Below are 20,506 nucleotides of genomic sequence, written 5' to 3' on the forward strand. Positions count from 1 at the left end.
ACTACCATTATCCCTATCTGTACCTCATTATTTTATAAACTTCTGTAAGGTCACCTCTCAACCTCCTATATTCCAGTAGAAAATGTCCTAGCTTATCCAGTCTTTCTTCATAACTCAAACATTCCACACCCAGCAACATCCTGGTAAATTTCTTCTGAACCCTCTCCAGCTCGATAATATTCTTCCTATAACTGGGTGACCAGAACTGGACACAATACTCCAGAAGAGGCCTCACCAACGTCCTGTACAACCTCACCATGACTTCCCAACTCCTATTAGAGTCACAGATGTACAGCACGGAAACTGACCCTTTGGTCCAACGTCCATGCCGACCAGATATCCCAACCCAATCTAGTCCCAACTGCCAGCACCCGGCCCGATTTCTCCTGGAGCATTGGAGGTTGAGAGGTGACCTTAAAGAGGTTTATATAATCATGACGGGCATGGATAGGGTAAATAGACAAAGTGTTTTACCTGGGATGGGGAGTCCAAAACTAGAAGGCCTAGGTTTAAGGTGAGAGGAGAAGGATTCAAAATGGACCTAAGAGGACGGTGCGTGTATAGAATGAGCTGTCAGAGGAAGTGGTGGAGGCTGGTATGATTATAACATTTACAAGGCATCTGGATGGATATATGAATAGGAAGAGTTTGGAGGGATATGGGCCAAATGCTGACAAATGGGGCTAGATTTATCTAGGATGTCTGGTCAGCATGGACAAGTTGGACCAAAGGCTCTGCTTCTGTGCTGTATATCTCTAAGAGTCTGTGACTGGGCAATGAAGGCAAGTGTGCCAAACACCTTTTAACCACTCTGCCTTTATGCACCCCTAAGTCCCTATGTTCTACAAAACTACCCAAGGCCCTACCATTAATTGTATAAGCCCCAGCCCTGTTTGTTGTACCAAAATGCATTTATCCAGATTGAATTCCATATGTCATTTTTCAGCCCATTGACCCATTTGATCAAGATCCCTTTGTAATCTTAGAAAACTTTCTTCACTGTCTACTATGTCACCAATTTTCATCTGCAAACTTACTAACCATACCTTCTATATTCTCATCCAAACCATTTATATATATGATAAACAAAAGAGGACCCAGAACTGATCCCTGTGCAACACCGCTGGTCAAAGGCCTCCAGTTTGAAAATCAACCTTCAACATTAATCTCTGTCTCCTGCCATTAAGCCAATTAGGTATCCAGTTGGCAAGCGCACCCTGAATCCCAAGTGATCTAACTTTACTAATTAGTCTTCCATTCAGAACCTCGTTGAAGGCTTTACTAAAATCCAAATAAATAACGTCTACTGCTCTGCCAACATCAATCTTTTTGGTAACTTTCTCAAAAAACTCAAAAACTTTTGTGCGATTTGATTTTCCTTAAGTCAAGGAAAACCATGCTGACTATTCCTAATCAATTTTTATAATCACCTCCAACAATTTACCTACAACTGAAGTTAGACTAGGCACAGATCTTCTGCAAATCACCTGTCATTATTTGGACTATCCTTCTGCTCGAATATTTTGTCCAACTCTGACGCTGCTCTTCACTTCTTCCTAGATCTTAGAAATCTGGCTGTTTCATCAATGTAGAGCAAAACATCTCTCCAAAGGTTCTGCCACAGCATTGTAATGTCAGGAAGAAGACTGGATGTGTCCTCTTTCTATGGCAATAGCTAGTGTATGGCAAGTTTAAATCTGCAATGTGAACATTAGAGCATGAATGAAAGGGAAGGGTAGGTGGTTGGATGAAGTAAGTGGATATGGTGGCAAGTCAACAGAATGCGTGGGCTGGGTGGGTGAGAAGGAGGTATGGATAGGTCTGCCTGGTCAGAGGTTAGTATGGTAGGGGAAAGGGATACCTGGGGGTACTGGAGAGATCCAAGAATGAGTTGGGATTTGTGTCAGTATCAGTGACTGGGAGTCACTTCTGTCATTAAATGTTACAATTTTTCTGTCTAACCTTTCCTGAGTAACTATCTATATAAGTAATTTGGAACTATCAAAAGTCTCCAACTTCAACTCGGATTTGGATACTTCTGCAGATGTTCCTGGGGAGCAGGGGAATTGTTTGTTAGATGTTCAGACATGCTGAGCAATACTAAGGAAGTCAACACAGCAGGAATTTCATGGGATCATGACGTGCAGTTTGGAATTCATGTTCAGTTGATGACAATCTAGAGACATGACAATTCAGGCCATAATGTAGATCAGCAAAAGATGGATTAGCAAATTGAGTAGCAACAACATTAGAATCAATTCACAAAAACTCATACAGAAATAGAAAAAAAAGATTGTAGATATAGCAGTAATTTTGTTTTTGTTTGGTGGCTTTCAATGCATGCTTTTCCAGCACAACTCTAATCTTGATTGTCAACAGCACCCCATAGTCTGCTGGGTTTCATGGGGTGACACAACTTTGGAAAAGAAGAAGAGAGCTCTAATGCAGAATTTCCAGTTCTTCTGCTTGTGATGTAAAATGTTCGAGAAACAAGTGAGGGAAGGTTCATTATAATATTTATTTGAGAGTTCTGAATAACAATCACACGCGTTACCATCAACAGTTAACACTTGTCGTCACACTGAGTTTTTATGGTGACTCAACAAACATTGGCCTAGAGAACTGTTACAGCATGTAGAAATTGTGACCACTGTCAGTATGCCAGTCATGATCCTATGTTGAGAGTGTGCTGCTGGAAAAGCACAGCAGGTCAGGCAGCATCCTATGCCTGTGATGACACATAGAATCCCTATCAGTTTGTAACTTGAGACGTTTGCTTGGTGCCTGAACATGGAGTTCACCCTGACTGGGTGTTGCAGACTGCCATAGTCCAAGGTCCAGCTCTACATGTTGAGGGATGCAATTGGGGCAGCTGCTGCCAAAGCACAGTGGGGAAAGACCACTATCTGAGGTCTTCCTGCTGAAAGTAAATGGGAGTCTGTTCAGTTGTTGGACTCACCTAGTGCCTCAAATTGAGGACCTGGAACCTGAATACAGGCTGAGGTAACTAGTTGTTGTCAGGAACAATCACTTAACACATGCTCTTACTAACTTAAGTGGCAACAAAATGGCTTCTCAATGCAAATAATATGACAAAATGGCATCTAGGCTGCAAATTGCCAAGTCTGCTAAAAGCTGCATAAAATGGCTTTAACCTCTGTTACAGCGGTATCATTGACTAACCACAGTCTGCCTCAACAGAGATTAGCAGACAATGCTTCCTTTACTGCATAGCGATAACTAGACGAGATAAGACATTACTGGTCATCCTAACTGACCCTCAAGTGCAGATGCAAAGACTGTGTTAGTGAGATAAGGGTGACCCAAGTGTTGGAAAACAAAGTTGGTTCCAGGAAATATCTTTGGATGAGTAGGTGTCAGTTAAGATTATTTTGTAAGTTGATTGGTAATTGTCTGAATGTACTGTATGATTATGGTCTGTACCTTTCTTTAAGAAAAGTATAAAACAGTCTATGTTTTAAGCCATGTGCGCAGCTCCTCTGAGGAACACAAAAGTGTTTAATCTCTGTGTCTCTGGACAATATGCCCGGCCGTATGAAAAATAAAGTGTGAAGTCTTAAAGAAGCAGACCAATTGTGAGTACTTATTGACTGATCACGGAACAGAGAGACCCCTCCCCGGTGATCCAGATCTTCATTTGGCACCATGACTCAGACTCGGCACGGACGGTTTGTGGGCAGCGGTGTAAAAGCCTTGAGTCCTCCAATATTGAGTTTAGAGGAATCGGCCAGCCAGACATGAGTATTTTATCCATTTGGTTTTCCTCTCGTATTCAGATTCGGTTTGAAGGCACATTTGCTTATTGGTGATTGAATGTTTGTGTTTTGTTCCCTGGAGCTCGAGATCTGGGACTGTTTTGAATTTGATTTGCATTTTGGAAATTCAACATGATTTCTTTGAAGGTTAAGGATCCATCAGTGATTATGAAATGAAATATTAACCTCTGTTCTTCTTACAGGCCATGTCTGCCCTATTGTCAATTTCTAACTAATCACTTTTATGCTTACATGAAAGCCAATCTTATTTAATTTCAAATCAGTTTAATACGGAGGAAGACAGCATTATAATCTTTTTAAATAAAGTCTTCTCCTTTGATTCTGCATCATCTGACATCAGTATAAACTTGCTCTCAAATTCCCCATTATTTCATGATACTGCCAAAGGTCATTATCATCCCCCTCACCCCTACATGTTGTACTAATGAAAGAATTGACTCAAGGAAGTAAAGCAGTAGCACTAAATCTGGGCCTCGGGTGCAGAATCATTCTGTTCCAGGATGACAGCAGGTCTCTGCTCAATTTTAGTTATAATCTAAGCCTAACATTGAGGAAAATCACTTCAGACTTTAACATTTGCTCATTGAGTGGAAGAATTGCATGAACCTTGTTTAATTTAGTTAAATTTTGTAAAACTGGAAGTAATAAAGATAGATCCAAAATATCCCAAACTAACAGCATTGTTTTCAGAAAAGGATACTAGCAGATTTAATTTTTGTTTTAGACTCATTTGTTTCCACTTAATTTAAGACTGCTATGTCTCATTAGTGATTATGGTGTGCCATTCGTAGCTTTATTTTATATCAATTCCCCTCCCTCAATGGCAATTGAAGTTTCAGTTCAACATTAGGTTGTGATAAATCATGTAACAAAATTAACATCCTATGGTTAATATCACTGTCTTTGGATTCGGGCATTATTCATGCTTTAGAAGTCTTTTTGTTACCATGTGACTAGACAAGACCTCTTAAGGCAGCTGCAGTCATTTCATGGCCTATGGCATAGTAAATGAGCAATGACTGGTCAGGAACGCTTAAGGAACCTAATCTGGGATTTAAATTAAGGGACTAAAACCAGGTAATTATAATGGATTTCAGAATTGGAAACTGTATACATTTAAATATTGAATAATGAACAAATGAATTTCCAGTTTATATTGATGACTTTTCAAATGTCTTAGTCACTTGTTCAGTTTCTACCTCTGAATTACAGATCATGATTATTTTATTTATTATTTATTAATAATCAATTGTATTAGCCCTGAATCACAAAATCAGAATGAATTGGCAGGATCGCGTGGTTTTATTCCTTTACACGTTGTCAGTGATCTGTCTCGTTGCCTCATGGTTAATTTGAAGCATGGCTGCATTAATTCATTGCTAACTAGAGAATGGAAAGGTACGTTACTGGCCAGTTGAAGGAACTCTGTCTGTCATTGGGGGATAGAGGTATGTATAGCAGATGGAACTCCCAAAAGCTGGGAGGTGTTCAGAGCTGACTGTGAATGGGTAATGAAAAAAAGATGGACATGAGAAACAGTGTAAGGTCACTAAGGCTGAGCAATATACAAACAGGGTTAAAGCAACAACGCTGTAAAATAAAGAACTTAGATTCTACTCAGAATCCTGAGCCTTTGTCTGGCATACCGACCCTATTTGAGGAAGGGGAATGTATTCCTGGACAATCTCCTGATTGTCCCCCGCACACCACCACCCCCCTCCCCCATCCCATTACAAACCTCTCCTTCTTTTGAAAATGAAGCGTCCAGTCTTCATAGCCGATATTATGGATGAGTGGCCTGCGCCATCCTAAACCAGGGCCAATCCCAGCAATTAGAGTAATGTTAATGAAGCATGCCCCTGACCGCAAGAACAAACTGACCCAATTTGATTAGATTCCCTACAGTGTGGAAACAGGCCCTTCGGCCCAACATGTCCACACCGACCCTCCGAAGAGTAACCCACCCAGACCCATTTCCCTCTGACTAATGCACCTAACACTATGGGCAATTTAGCATAGCCAATTCACCTGACCTGCACATCTTTGGACTGTGGGAGAAAACCAGAGCACCTGGAGGAAACCCACACAGACACGGGGAGAATGTGCAAACTCCACACAGATGGTCCCTGGAGGCTGGAATCGAACCTAGGACCCTGGTGCTGTGAGGCAGCAGTACTAACCACTGTGCCACCACATATCTATCGTAAATAAACTTGATAGCTTGATGCTTTAGCTTGCTGCAGCAATGAGTTCTACAAATTAATCACTCTCTGGCTGAAGAAATTCCTCCTCATCTTAGTTTTAAACTATCATTCCTTCACTCTGAGCTTCATATTGAGCCATTGTGCTCAATATGTCCAAGGGTGATACGGATGTAAATGCAGCAAAATTCTGGGAATAGCCTGTATACGAATGGCTTGTGTTACAAGACTAAAATATGTGGCTATCTTTCTGACGGAAGTGGTATACAATTGAAAAATAATCAGGAAGCTCAATTACCATTGTTTAACCCTATGCTTTTGCAACATTTTCCTCCTGGTGTCACTAACATGATCCAGACGAACAGTATGAACTAGTCCAGGACTTTCCAGTCGCAAATGAGGTGAGCGGTGGTTTTCTATTGGGATGGTCACAACCAGACTGAACCACGATGCAAGTTACATGTAAAACCAATTATATGCAGCGCCCTCGCAATCCCAAATGCCGTGTGCCAGCCCTGACAGGATTGATTGGGACCAGGATACCCACTGGGGCGGAACCTACCTCAGATGCCTGCCCTGCGACCACTGCTGAGCAACCTTTTCCCGAGGGGACCCTGGGAATGGGGACAGGCAAGCCCCAGTATTACATCTTAGAGACTGGGAACAAGACCGCAAAATCCCCCAGGGACAAATGGCTGGACCTTGCTTTAACTGTGGAAATGTGGCCACTGGGAAGTGATGTGTCTTTACTGTTACCTTGGAGCGAACGTGGGGAATTGACTTGCTTGTGTCCTAACAAAAGGAAAATCTGCTAATACACACTGACTCTTCATTGTGCTTTTGGTGTGACCCACGATTAAGGAGCCTTGTGGGAACATAGAGGATCTTTAAGCCCCATGGGGGCAGCGTTAGAGTAATGCTGTTTTGTTCAATCAATCTGGCAGTTATCAAGATGTTCGGCTCATACTGAGGCAACTGATTCAGTTTCCAAAGTAATGGGCAGGTAGATGCAGCTGCCAAGCTGGCAGCCTCACACCCCAAACTTCTGGTCCCATTGGGTCCCCAGCAAAACCCGGATAGAGAGAATATTGGGATAGGTACAGAAATTACAGGGGAAGGCCCCTGCTGAAGAGCACAAACTATGGCTTCAAATAGGCTTCTCCCTCGATACTCAAACTAAAATGTGGGTGACCCCTGCTGGACAAGTTTGTGTTCCTTCTTTGCTGCGGCCTATTTTAGTTATGTGCATTTTTGTATATACTTGGGCAAGGAGGAAATGGTTTATACTCTATTACAATGGACACGCCGCGGCCTCCAACCTCAATGGGAGCAGCCCTTCCAGGTTCTTCACACCACCCCTACTGCTGATAAGGTCACTGGGCACCTCCATCATTGCAAGGTCATCGAACGAGCCCCTTGCAAGGCGGGGAGATGATGAAGATTAAACTTACCCTGTTAACTAGACTCTTCGTCATTGGCATTAGTGCTCAAGAAGGGCCTCTTCCTGTTTATCTGTGTGATCCTGATCAGCCAGAGACTGTGTACCATTTATGCCGAAAAGATGTCCTCGTGTGCCAAGAGACTGATACTTTCGATGCACGGAACGATATCAAGAATGACTTGCAATGGTCAACTCATCAAGAAGATCGGACAGTTCGTTTACAGTACAAGTCTTAATGGTCTTTACCCTGTCAAGGTGTTCGATGCCAGTTTGATTTCAGTTGTGCTATGGCCAGCCCTGGCAAGCCTTGCCCCTACCTAAAGAGGTCTAAATCTGCACGCCGCAAAAGAGAAAAGGGGGAAGTGTTAGCTTTCACTAACAATCCGTTTCTTCAAAGTCACAACAAAATATTTGGCCGAGAGGAAGTGGTCTGTTACGCCCTCACATCAGCAAAGGACTTTTTGCCCCCTTTCCAAATCCCAACGAAGGAGTATGGAATGTTTCTAAGGTGTTTACCGGACATAATGTTTCTCTTGACTATTACTTATCCCCACCAGCTGGTTGCTTGTGGACTTCCTCTAATAAGTCCGGGGTAGCCTATCCAAATTGTGACAACGGTAAGGGATGGGGGTGCATTTACGTGAATGTGAATAAGACTATTCGACATGTTTTGATCAAATGTACCAACCGCTACTGCTACCCTCTGAGTCCTCGTGCCTACTGGAGGAGTGTGTCTCTGTAATTGCTGGTATTCAGGCTCTTTGTTGTATGGGTAATGGCACCCACCTTCACGATGAGACCCCCAATGGCACCTCCATCCTCCCAGTTGTCGAAGGAAGGAACCAGTCTGGGACAATAACCACATCTCTTACCGAAAGACCCACCTCTTTTTACTGAACAGCATTCACCCTAAGCGCTCAGGCCAACCATACTTTGTAGCCATGGACTACCCATATGTTCAGGGAAGTCACTAAAACAGGCCTGAAGGATATGCTTTCAGAATTACGTCTATTCTCCCAACAAAACCTACTCGCCAAAGAGGGTGGGGTGTTAGCCATAATTAAAAGCAAGTGTATGATGGGGGTTACTGATCTCATTGAGAATATTACCAAGCATGTAGATGATATCTGCATCTTTGTCAACCAAATGACAGAAGGTACTGGATGGGGAGATTGGGGTTTTGGCTCATGGTACAACTGGTTGATAAATCTGGCCATGTATATGCAATTATTTTAATTTGTCTGTTTGCTGAAATTGCTATTGTTAAATGTATTATTGCCAAGCTAATGACTTCTTTTGACAACATCGGCTCCCCCCCAGAAAATGCTTCTTCTCCGTCCAAATGAAGATGAGATGCGGTTGCAAATCTCTGCTTCTTCCTCAGAGGAGGAGGAGAAGGTATGGCAATCTCTAACATCCATTTGATTGGACTGATCTAATCTATGCTCTCCCATCCTATGGTGTAGTTATGGGATGACCAAAGAGGGGGGATGAAGATCTGAAACCTGAATACAGGCTGAGGTAACTAGTTGTCAGGAACAACCACTTAACACATGCTCTTACTAACTTAAGTGGCAACAAAATGGCTACTCAATGCAAATAATATGACAAAATGGCATCTTTAAGAAAAGTATAAAAATGTCTTTGTTTTAAGCCATGTGCGCAGCTCCTCTGAGGAACACGAAAGTGTTTAATCTCTGTGTTTCTGGACGATCTGTGCCTGGCTGTATGAGAAATAAAGTGTGAAGTCTTAAAGAACCAGACTGATTGATTGTGAGTGCTTATTGACTGATCACGGACCAGAGAGAACCCCCCCACTCCCACCCCGGGGGTCCAGATCTTCAAAATATATGTAAATATTAATATTATTATTATATGTGCAAGAGAGGTCTTTAGTTTATTGGATAGAGTCAAAGTCCAATGCTTTGTTTATTTACATGATATGCAGTAGTATAGACCCAATCTGCTTTTGTGACGATGTGTATATACAGGAGATCTTTTTATGAATGTAGTATATTTTTGAAATAAAAATAATATATTTGCTGGTGCCTACAGTCAGTGACATCCTATGGTATTGGAAAAGGCTGCAATGTGTAGACACTGATGCTTGCTTTGCACGCTCATCCCCAGGAAGTGAGAATGAAAGAAAGTATTCTCTTTCCATTGAGAGCCTCCCGTGACCTCCATTAAAGAGCAGCTTATTGCAAATCATGAGACATTTCTTATACCTCTAGCTCCTTTTCTATTATTTTCACATTGTTCAACAGATTTTGGTGTGCTGTAATTTGGGTTGTATAAATAAATCTGTGTAACTGAATAGAATTGAGTGGTGTCCATCTGGGACATTGCACATGATGGGAATCTCAAAAGTCCCACATCTGTGAATGTGATGTGTTTCCATTCCTGACATCAGCTATTCTATGTATTCTTTGAGAGAGATTATCAATTTAATGTCATCAATAAAGAACACACTGTTTTAATGACTCGGTTTTAGCAGCAGTTAATCCTTGTTTGTATTCCAGTCCCATAGAAAATTGCATTCAAACTATCAGCAAAAATTTAAGTAGATTTTATAATTAGAATCATTTTAATCATTTTTAAACAGAATGAAATACAGTTTTGTAAATAGATATGTAGCTCTTTACATTTTTGCATATTATTGTATATTTCAATCCAGATTCTTATCCCTTTCCTTTATGGTGACAAAAATAAACAGTCACAAAGTAACTGCATTTTGAATGTGTTAAAACTTTTGACAACTGTTATAAATGCTGTAAAAGAATCTGTAACTTCTCAGAATATGTCAGAAGACATACAACACCAGGTTTTAGTCCAACAAGCTTATTTGAAATCACAAGCTTTCTTCTTGTGGTGCTCCTTCTTCAGGTGAAGAGTTCTTGGACTAAAACCAGGTGTCGTGGTTGTCTACCCCAGCGCAACACCGGCATCTCTGCATCTCAAAATATGGATCGAGATTGGTTGAAACTTGAGGGTGACCTTAGGCGTATTTGTTTGTGAGGATTTCTAGACTTTTAAGTAATATAGTTACAGCCAGGTACCATTTCACAAGTTTAGCTTCACTTTACTGTAAATTTGGCATTTCACACAGAAACTCAGCTCCCCAAAAGCGAATATAGATCAATCCCAATCCACAAGAAACACCTATCCCAAGCTGAAGGATCACCAGGAGTGTGTAAGCTTTAATCTACTTGTGTAAATATGCCCGGCTACACACATCATTAGGTTTGATGAGAATCTCAGAAGACCGGCACCCATTGCAGAAACCATTCCAATACATATTACGTGTATTCAAGTTAACCCAGCGACAGTTATTATACCAGAAGGCTCCTCTATTAATTTGTGCACAGTTTAAACGTGACCTATCCTGGTCTCGGTCAAATGTTGAAAACTTCATGTTATCATGTACAACACTGCTCGAAGTTGACACCATTGAATTGCCTGCATTTCCCATGTATCCACCTAGATGCAGCCTGTAACCACTTGTTTCATTCCCTATAGAGAATAGATCGTATTCAGCAAAACTGCTCTTGTTGTGCTTGCTTAACAGCAGGAATTTTACTCTGTAGGTTCCCTGACTTGTGATGTCATATATATATTCATTTCCTAACCAGTGATCCTGAAGGACGTTGCCAAAACCATACTTGTAAGCTGTCCAGTATTCTGTCCAGGTAATTTTAGAAGGAAAGTTATTCTTTTGAATCACAGTCCATCCACCACCGTCTGTCCTCATGTTGCAATAGACAACAATTGGAATGGAACCGGTGGGTTGGATAATGTAAACTCCACTTTTACCCCTGACTTTGCTGCAATCCGTGGGATAACCTGCAATATGGAAGATTGTTTTATTGATTTAATCATGAGATGAGATTTGAAGAAAACTAGCATATAGAAGGTCACGGCAAAGGAAAGTGGATGAAAGCAGGAAGAGATGAGGAAAGAGGATGAGAGATGGAGATAAAAGAAGGAAGCTATCAAGAGAGAAAAGGACAAAATGTGGATGGGATAAAGGAAAGGGACAGAAGGAATGGGTGAAGTAAGTTGCTGGGAGTCACGAAGAAAGTGACTCAAGGAGAGAGGTAAGAAAGAGAGTAGGGGAATGCATACAAGTGTGAAGCTGGAGATGACAGGCAGAATGTAGGAAGGAGAAAAAAAGACAAAGCAGGACAGAAGATAAAAACCAAATGTGGAGGAGGTGTGTCTCAAAGGAGGAAGATGAGGCAGGCAGCTGTAGGGAGGGGAATTCCAGATCTTGGCACTGTTAAAACAAAGGCTGCCCAAGAGTCCAAATCAAGGGGAACATTGATGCAAATTTTAAAATCAAAACTTGGTGCATGTTAAGACAGGGCAAGTAGAGTTTTGGATAACCTCCAGTTTATGGTGGATACAGCAGTAAGGAGTGCATTACAACCATCAAATCTAGGGTAATAAAGACACGAATAAGGGTTTCAGCAGCAGAGCAGTGGAGACAGAGATCAAATCAGGCGATGTTACTGAGACAATCTAGGAATATAGGATTACAATTTCATATCAAAGTCAGATGTGACATTAATGTGTCAAACACACTGATATCAGCTTTGATTGGTGCCAGGGAGAGAGAGCTTAAGTCTATTGCGTAAAAAAGCTTTTAACAGAGCTTATGACAGGGTCCCTAAGAAAAAATATTGACCACAAAGACAAAGCAGAATCCCCTATACTAACCTGATAAGGGTTTTTTTCCAAAACTTCTTGTGGTTCTTTCATGTAAATCTAACATATGCATGTTCCCGATTTCTTCTTCACAGTTTGCAGCACTCAGTGCTAAAAAAATGACTGCAGTCAAGACAGAACCTAAGGTTTATAAAACAAACAGCATTAAAAATTATGAGACAGTTGCAAAATCAAAATTAAGACACAAAGTGTAAGAATCAGGTGAGAGTCAAGGGGGTGACAATGCAAACTTTTATGAGAGGCATAACGCAAGAAACAGGAAAGGATGCCAATAGGGCAAAGGTTAGAGTGAGAAAGTCAAGATAGAGCATGGGAGTGAGACAAACATTACAGGAGTCACAAAGAATATGAAAGTGTAACAGGCCAAGAGGGTAAGACACTCCTCAAGGGTCAGAGAGAAAGCCAGACAGTATGTACTAGGGAGAGTATGAGGTGAACTTTCACCTCCTGTAGGTATGAGTCTAGTGAGATAAATATTTTTGAAATTGCAAACATGACCCTTCTCATCTGCCCCTTTTCAACTTTAATGGAAGATAGTAAAGGTGCAGCCAACTAACTTGCTTCTGAAAGCAGGTGAATATTTAATTATTATAATAAGGGCATGAGCATTATATTTAACTTTACTAACACACTTAACTACCCATGTTTCTCAGGATCCCAACAGTTCATAGGAGGGAAAGACAGCTCTGGGGGAATGCCTTTCCAGCACTGGCTTATGGCCTAGGAGGAGTGCTCCACATTGGCCTGCAATATTTTTGTATCTAGAACAAACTCCACTCACCCCAATAGGGCTTCCAAAACGTGTCTGCAGGTTTGGATGTCAGACTCACTTAGATTGGAGATTGACTCCCCTAAAGGTCTCTTGAGCAGCTATAGGCTACATTCCCCCAACTGTGGCTTGCTCTGTAGGGTTTCTGTATTAGAACATTCATCTTAAGACTGAGTGAGATATATTCAGGGTTGACAAGTGAGTAAAAGTGTTCTAGAGTAGACAGCTAATTTGAGGCTATATTCAGATCAGCAATGATCTTATCAAATGGCAGAGAAGGCTTTTGGGTTGAATGTCCTAATTCTAATCTTAACTGCTATGTTCATACTAGCCCATCAATCAGACTGATTTGCCAACTTAAAATCCTTTCAAAAGAATATTCTTGTAGTGAATACCATACTTAGTCGTGTCTGGTGTAACCTGGATTTCCAGTTAAAAAAATCTGCATCCATCAATTGTTAGATCATTAGGGTCCTGTTGTTTTCTGTCCTTGCTTATTGGTAGATGAGTAAATATTATACAACAGGCTCAAGTTTTTGACACTTTAAGTATTTGCCACATATGCATAAGTTCATTAAATGCAACAGCTGAGTTGGTATCAGAACATTCAGCTCAAAGAGTTTCCAAAGTGATATGGTTATGTGAAGCAAGCGCCAACAATTTGGTAAGTGGAGCAGAATATAGGAAAAATGACAAGTGGGAAGAATGGGAGATGAAAATTTTATTTAAATAGACAATTATCACAGAATGCTGCAGTGCTAAGTGATCTGGATGACTATGTATTTGTAACATAAGTTATTTATGCAGGTTCAGTAAATAATTAGGAAACTAAATTAATGTTGCCCTTCATTCCAAATGGGGTGAAATATAGAAGTGGAATATGATGGTAATGATTGTAAGAGCACCTAGAGTACTTATGAAAGTATTTTTTATTTTTTTTTATGAAAAAACTCATTTGCATTTCAGATTCTGAGGAAGCTTGATAGAATTGATGCTGAAAAGATATATCCTCTGTTGGTCAAATCTAGAACTGGACGGCCTAATTTCAAAGTTGCTCATTGTTCCTTTAAAGCAGAAATGTTGAGGAATTTCTTCTCAGGATATTGTGAATCCTAGAAGTTTCTATCTGGACAGCTCTGAGGGATGAATTATTGAATATATTCAGTATATATCCTAGTCGGACAGAATCGTAAATTATAAAGGAGTCTAAAGCTAAGGGGTGCACATAGGAGAGTGAATTTGAGATTATGTTCATATTTATTGGTACAGTAGTTTGAAGAGACCCTATCAGCTACCCCTATTTTTGTTGCGATCCTAGGCTGCCCTGTAAACTCCAACCCAACCCCCACCCCACAATCTGCCCAATTGTGATCTCCTCCAAGACCTTCCATCTCTCTGTGATCTCTTCTGCCTATGATCCCCGTGTACATCCAATGATGTCTTCCCCAACATTTCCTTCCCCCACAACCACCTTCGATCTTGTTCTATCTCCATTCCCTTCAATCTCTACCTACATACTACTGATACACTTACCCGTTTGACTGGAAGGAGGAATTCAGCAGCCAATCAGGCTGCTGTGACAAAATCTGAAGAAACAAATTAAAACAGGACCCGGAGCCAAGCTTTCATGGCTTTTCAGAAACCTGGTCTTCCAGGTTTCCGAAACATAACTCCTCTCACAGATTCAAACTTGTGCCTGGGTGCGAAAAGCCCTAAATGTGAAAGTGAAGGAAATACTGTATATCTGAAAGAGAGAAAGCAAGGCAGGCAGAAAGAATGGAATAAGAAAGGAGCAATGAGCAAAGCAATGAAGGTAGACATAAGGCAACCTGAGAGAATTGCAGTTTAAATAATAGGTTCATAGAATTATATGTTAAATTTCACATTGTTTAGCCAATGTTTTTAACTTAAACAATCTTTACATTCTAAACACAGATGATTAGAAGAACTTTCTTTGGTCATAGGCAGTTTCATTCTGTGATACAGTGATAGCAATTTCCCAGTTCACATCTTTTTACACTTTGTGAGATTTGAAATACCAATACGGTGTCCTTTACGTTTACACTGCTTCCTTCCCTTTCTGCTCTCGTGAAAATGTATCACTCACAGGTGCCTTTCAAGCTTATCATCTAACTCAACTGGTCATCTTATCCGAGCCTGGAGGAAAGGGTCCAACAGGTCAGTTAGTGTGGAAACCTAAGTCCTTTCCATTTCCATCCTTGATGACATTTGAACTTACCAGTTGGATCACATGTGCAGGGGCAACTGATTGTGACATTAATAATCTTAATAACATTTAGATCCATTTACAGCTCCACTTGCCAGCTACGTCTCCTGCTTGTTGTTGTTCTTCAAAATGGTTACATTCAGCGATGTTGGGATGATTATCGACTGATGACACGTACAATCAAATAGACTGAGGTACCAATTAATTCATCAACTGACATGGAAGAAATGACCCTTTGAGTTAAGTACTGAGGAGCACTCAATTTGCAGAGATGAACCCTACAAAAACCAGAATTTTGGGAGAAGAGAAAGCTGGAAACAAAATAAATTCTGTTTTGAGCATGTTTTTGTTTTGCAGAAAGCATTGAAATTTGGACTCACCTGCTTTGGTCGCCATCCTGGCTCAAACTGCGCAGAGTAAACTCAGCGTTGCAACCTCTACATTTTATACTGACTGAAATCAATGTATTTACATAGACACGCCTACACAGGAGTTTCAGCAGCCCTGGTCAGTGCTCATGCTTGAGATTCTTGGTAATTTGATATTGGTGCCAAGACAACTGACTAAACATTTTATTTTTAGAATTCCTCTTCACTGCTTAAGGTCTGCAATGATGATTGCTACCAATGAGGGCAAAAGAGAGATGATTAGGAATGAGTAAAACGAATTGATGGAAGCCAGAATATGACAATGAACAAAGAAATGGTCACCTTCCAATAGGCAAGGGTTAAAGAGATGATGGCAGGGTTGAATTGCATATGTGTAAATGTGCAGAGTATAGTGAGCAAAATTAGAGAACTGGAAGCAGGAATTGTTCTTGGGAGATATGACATAGAAACATAGCTAAAGCCAGAACAGGGCTGGATACTTAATATCCTGGATTATAATGGTTATAGTAGAAACAGGGTGAGTAAAAGGGGAGGAATTGGTCAAAGGTAATATCATTGTCCTTGACTAAGATGCAGTTTCTGAATTGAATATGGTTGAAGCTGAGGAACAGGTAGGAGGTAGTGACCTTGTTGAGTTTTTATTATAGACCTCCAAATAATAGGGAAGAAGTAGAAACGAGCATTTTGTTGGCAGATTATGGAAACCCGTAGGACAAGCAGGGTTGTGAAAGTTGGAAATTTTAATTTACCTAGGGTAGATTGGGAGAAAGGTGGAGAGTGGGATACAGAAGGGAAAGAATTCCAGCATTTTGTGCATAAGAACTATCGGGAACAGTACATTTCCAGTCCCATCAGGGAGGAAGCTATACTGAATCTGTTCCTAGGAAATGAGGCAGGCCAAGCGGAGAACGTGATAGAGTGGGGGAGCATTTGGAAATAAACCATGTAATAAGGTTCAATATGAAACTGGAAAGGTTAAAGATCAGCCAAGGATTAAGATCCCAAGCTGGAAAAGGGCAAATCTTAGGGTTCTAAAAGTTGAACTGGAGCTGGTTGATTATAAACACAATTTGATGGATGAAATAGTGTTTGAAAAATGGAAGACTTTCAAAAGAGAGATGAATAAGGTACAACCCACGTACATATTCATGAGAAATAAATGCAGGGTATCCAAAGGTATATGACTAAGTATGTTGATGAGAAAATAATGAAAAAAAAAGGAAACATTTGATGCAAATCGGAATAATAATTGCAATATAAATCAGGAAGAGTATCTTAAATGCAGGAGAGAGGCTAAGACTGGAATAAGGAAGGCTAAAGGGAAGCATGAGGAAAGGATGGCAGGCAGCACTAAAACAAATAGTAAAATGTTCTTCACATGTATTAATAGTAAAAAAATTAGTGAAGGATGGAGTGGGGCACATCAGGAACAAGCAGGTAAACTGTTCACTGAAGCAAAGGGTATGGTAGAGGTACTAAATAAGTATTTTGTTTCTGCCTTTACAAATTAGAAAATGGTGACAATGGCCCAGTTGAAAATGTGAGTATTGAGCAACTGAGTGGTATAGTGATAAAGAAAAAGTGCTAAAAAGGCTAACAGCATTTCAGTTAGTGATGTAGTTACATCTAGATGCAACTAGATTGCTGACAGAGTTTAGGAAGCAAATTGCAGAGCCTTGACAGAAATGTTCTAAGCCTCTCTGAACACAGTTTTATTCATAGAGGACTGCAAGATTGTAAATGTGGCACCATTGTTTAAGAAAGGGACAAAGGATAACCCAGGAAACGACAGACCTGTCAGCTTGACATCAATAGTGGGAGAACTGATGGAGATCATAATATGGGATAAGGCAAATATGCGCTTAGAGAAAAAAAAGTTAATACTGGACAGTTTACAGGGCTTTGTCAAGGACAGATCATGTCTGAAAAATGTAATTGAGGTCTTTAATGAGGTAACACAGGCAGTGGATGAGGATAGTACTGTGGATATTGTTTATTTGGACGTTCAGAAAGCATTTGATATGATGTCACAAAGCAGGGGTTGGTTTGCAAATTAGAAATGTTTGGGATTGGTGGGTCCTTGGCAACATGGGTTAGAAGTTGGGTGAAAGATAGGAAGCATAGAGCAGTATTGATGGGTTAGAGACAGGTTGAAAATGTTCCCAGGAATCGGTGATGGGGCCTTACTTTTTCTGACTTACAAGAATTATTTGCAGATGAATATTGAGGGCAAAATCTCTAAATTTGAAGATTATACCAAGTTACAGAGAATAGTGAATTATGAGGATGATGCTGAGTGACTTCAGAGGGACACTGGCAAGTTGGCTAAATGGGCAAACACCTGGCAAATGAATTTCAATGCAGAGAAATGTAAAATGTTACACAAAAAAGAAGAAATGTCGAGACACAATACAGACATAGATGGTACAACTTGGAGGGGAGTCTAAGAACAGAGGGACCAAGTACATAATTCTTGGTGACCAGGCAAGTTGAAACAGTTGATAAAAAAGCTAATGGGATCCTTGGGTTGAGAATAGAAGCATGGAGGATAAAAGCAAAGACTGTGGTTTGTCTTCTTTGTCTTACTCTATACGAAAATGCTGTGAAAAGTAAATAACTGTAATCTCAATAGCTCAAAATTAACTCTTAATCCATCTACTGATTACTATATTACTAAATGGCAATATTGGGATCTATACTCCTTGAAGATAATGTGGAAAATGCTAGTTTTGCTGCTCAATGCTAAAAGAGCATAACTTACACTGAGGGAAATATTTGTGTAGAAATGGTGCTATGCAGACAATGTCATACAGTCACAGAGCTGTACAGCATGGAAGCCGACCCTTCAGTCCAACTCGTCCATGCAAATTGGATATCCTAAATTAATCTAGTGCCATTTGCCAGCATTTAGCCCATACCCCTCTAATTCCTCCCTATTTATATACCCATCCAGATGCCTTTTAAATATTGTAATTGTACCAGCCTCCATCACTTCCTTTGGCAGCTCATTCCATACACCTAGCACCTTTGTGTGGAAACGCTGCCCCTTAGTTCCCTTTTAAATCTTTTCCCTCTCAGCTTAAATCTATCTCCTCTAGTTTTGGGCTCCCCAAACTTGGGGAAAAGACCTTGACTATTTACCCTATCCATGTCCCTCATGATTTTATAAACTTATAAGGTCCCCACTCAGCTCCCAATGCTCCAGGGAAAACAACCCCAGCCTATTCAGCCTCTCCCTATAGTTCAAGCCTTCCAAACCTGGCAACATCCTTGTAAATCTTTTCTGAACCCTTTCAAGTTTCATAACGTCCTTCCATTAGCAGGGAGACCAGAATTGAACACAGTATTCCAACGGTGGTCTAACCAATGTCCCGTACAGCCTCAACATTCCCTTCCAACCTCTATACTCAATGCTCTGACCAATAAAGGGAAGCATACTAAATGTCTTCATCACTATTCTGTCCATTTTCAAGGAACAATGAACCTGTACCCCAAAGTCTCTTTGTTCAGCAACACTCCGGAGGACGTTACCATTATATGTGTAAGTCCTGCCCTGATTTGCCTTTCCAAAATGCAGCATCTCACATTTTTCTAAATTAAACCTTCTTCACTGTTGATTACATCTCCAATTTTGGTGTCATCTGCAAACTTACTAACCATACCTCCTACATTCACATCCAGTTCACTGTCAGTTAACCAGGGCCAGGCAGTGGTGGGCCCTTGCCCAGACAACTCATGTGGCATTCATCAAAGAAGTCAATGAGAAAGCCAAGTGATTGGAGATGGCAACAATGTCTGTGATGGTGCTGAATGCCCATGATCATACTGAGTGGCAGAGCAGTCTCAAAGGGCCAAATGATCTACTCCCATTCCTAATTTCTATGTTTCTATACCTGGGAATTGACAAAAGTCTGCTTAGTGCTGCTTGAAAACCTTTTGTATTGAAATCTGGGAGATTGTTTATATTGGCAATAGAGAAATTACATTTGTGTTCATGTCACCATCATAAATCATAAAGTTAATAATAGGGTGGGACACCTTTCAGGAACATCTCTCAATTCGATCAACCATGAATAATGGATATATTTTCATCACATGATCGACATGGCACTGATATAGATTGTTTGCCATAAATTATTTGGTAAAAGCACATTCCACTTACTGGAAAGATAATTATTTTGTGGTTTTCTGATCTGTCAAGGAAGAAGTTACTATATAATTAATTTGCCTTCAGGCAAAGAGGTGTGCATACTGGTTTGAATTTTTTTTCTCGTGTCATTTCAGGGAAATAATGTACAAATCTATTGGTCTATGCATTACAGTAATAAGAAAAACGTAGCATATTTCCTGTCCCAATTTCACCCCTGAAAGATAATTAGAAATTGCTGGAGAAACTCAGCAAGTCAGGCAGAACCTACGTTGAGAGAAACAGCATTATGTCCAACATGACTCGAGGGTGACCTTATAGAGGTTTATAGAATCATGATTGGGCAAGGATAGTGGTAATGGCAGGTGTCTTTTCTCTAAGGTGGTGGTGTTCAAGACTAGGAGGCATATTTTTAAGGTCAGAGGAGAAAGATTTAAAAAGAACACAAAGAGCATTTTATTTTCCCCCACACAGAAGGTAGCCCATGTGTGGAATGAACTTCCAGGGGAAGTGGTGGATGTGGGTATAGTTACAATGTTTAAAAGACATTTGGATAAGTACATGATTAGGAAAAGGTTTGGAAGGATATGGGCCAGGAGCAGAGCAGGTGTGTGGGACCAGTTTAATTTGGCATGGACTGGTTGGACCGTGCTGTATGACTCTATGAATCCTCTTCAGAAAGGTCTAGTTCCAGTGTTCTGACTGAGCCTTGGTTTCAGACCCCTTCTCCTAAATAGAGAAAATATGGTGAATTATTATCTGACTATAGTTCAACCACCCAGTCAAGAATTTCAGTGATCTCAACAG

General features: G+C 40.5%; 2 protein-coding genes across 6 annotated transcripts in view; one reads left to right on the forward strand and one right to left on the reverse strand.

The window, feature by feature from the left end:
- The window catches only part of LOC148141886 (phosphatidylinositol-3,5-bisphosphate 3-phosphatase MTMR4-like), a 186,230-nt gene that overhangs the window by 164,069 nt on the left and 1,655 nt on the right, over positions 1-20,506 (forward strand). For 2 of the 4 annotated variants that reach the window (XR_015752364.1, XR_015752365.1), the window contains one exon: positions 15,521-15,670. The exons of 1 other annotated variant lie outside the window; for it this stretch is intronic. The gene's annotated coding sequence lies outside the window, so the exon portion shown is untranslated. Of the gene's footprint in view, positions 1-6,355; positions 10,754-15,520; positions 15,671-20,506 lie in introns of those variants that run through there. One more of the 4 variants, XR_015752366.1, reaches the window with a different exon arrangement.
- LOC148141887 (fibrinogen-like protein 1-like protein) lies at positions 10,004-15,574 on the reverse strand. 2 transcript variants are annotated; one of them, XM_087977448.1, is made up of 3 exons: positions 15,544-15,574; positions 12,159-12,287; positions 10,004-11,282 (listed from the first exon to the last, which is right to left on the reverse strand). In XM_087977448.1, exons 1-3 carry the CDS (start codon positions 15,557-15,559, stop codon positions 10,645-10,647), a joined length of 783 nt encoding a protein of 260 aa, XP_087833574.1. In that variant the 5' UTR covers positions 15,560-15,574; the 3' UTR covers positions 10,004-10,644. The 2 variants fall into 2 exon arrangements, with proteins under 2 accessions (XP_087833574.1, XP_087833572.1); XM_087977446.1 differs by lacking the exon at positions 15,544-15,574 and adding an exon at positions 15,176-15,257.

Source organism: Chiloscyllium plagiosum, unplaced genomic scaffold (genome assembly GCF_037043375.1).
Source record: "Chiloscyllium plagiosum isolate Xiang-an unplaced genomic scaffold, Cpla_swu_hap1 HiC_scaffold_31, whole genome shotgun sequence".
NCBI lineage: Eukaryota > Metazoa > Chordata > Chondrichthyes > Orectolobiformes > Hemiscylliidae > Chiloscyllium > Chiloscyllium plagiosum.

What these genes read in the sequence shown, in the direction of transcription:
- LOC148141887 (XM_087977446.1), bottom strand. Translation starts at nt 15,242, where the DNA reads ATGGATCTAAATGTTATTAAGATTATTAATGTCACAATCAGTTGCCCC. An exon ending in CTGCACATGTGATCCAACTG is followed by an intron (nt 12,288 to 15,175) that starts GTAAGTTCAAAT and finishes TATAAACCTTAG; the next exon opens with GTTCTGTCTTGACTGCAGTC. An exon ending in TGGAAAAAAACCCTTATCAG is followed by an intron (nt 11,283 to 12,158) that starts GTTAGTATAGGG and finishes TCCATATTGCAG; the next exon opens with GTTATCCCACGGATTGCAGC.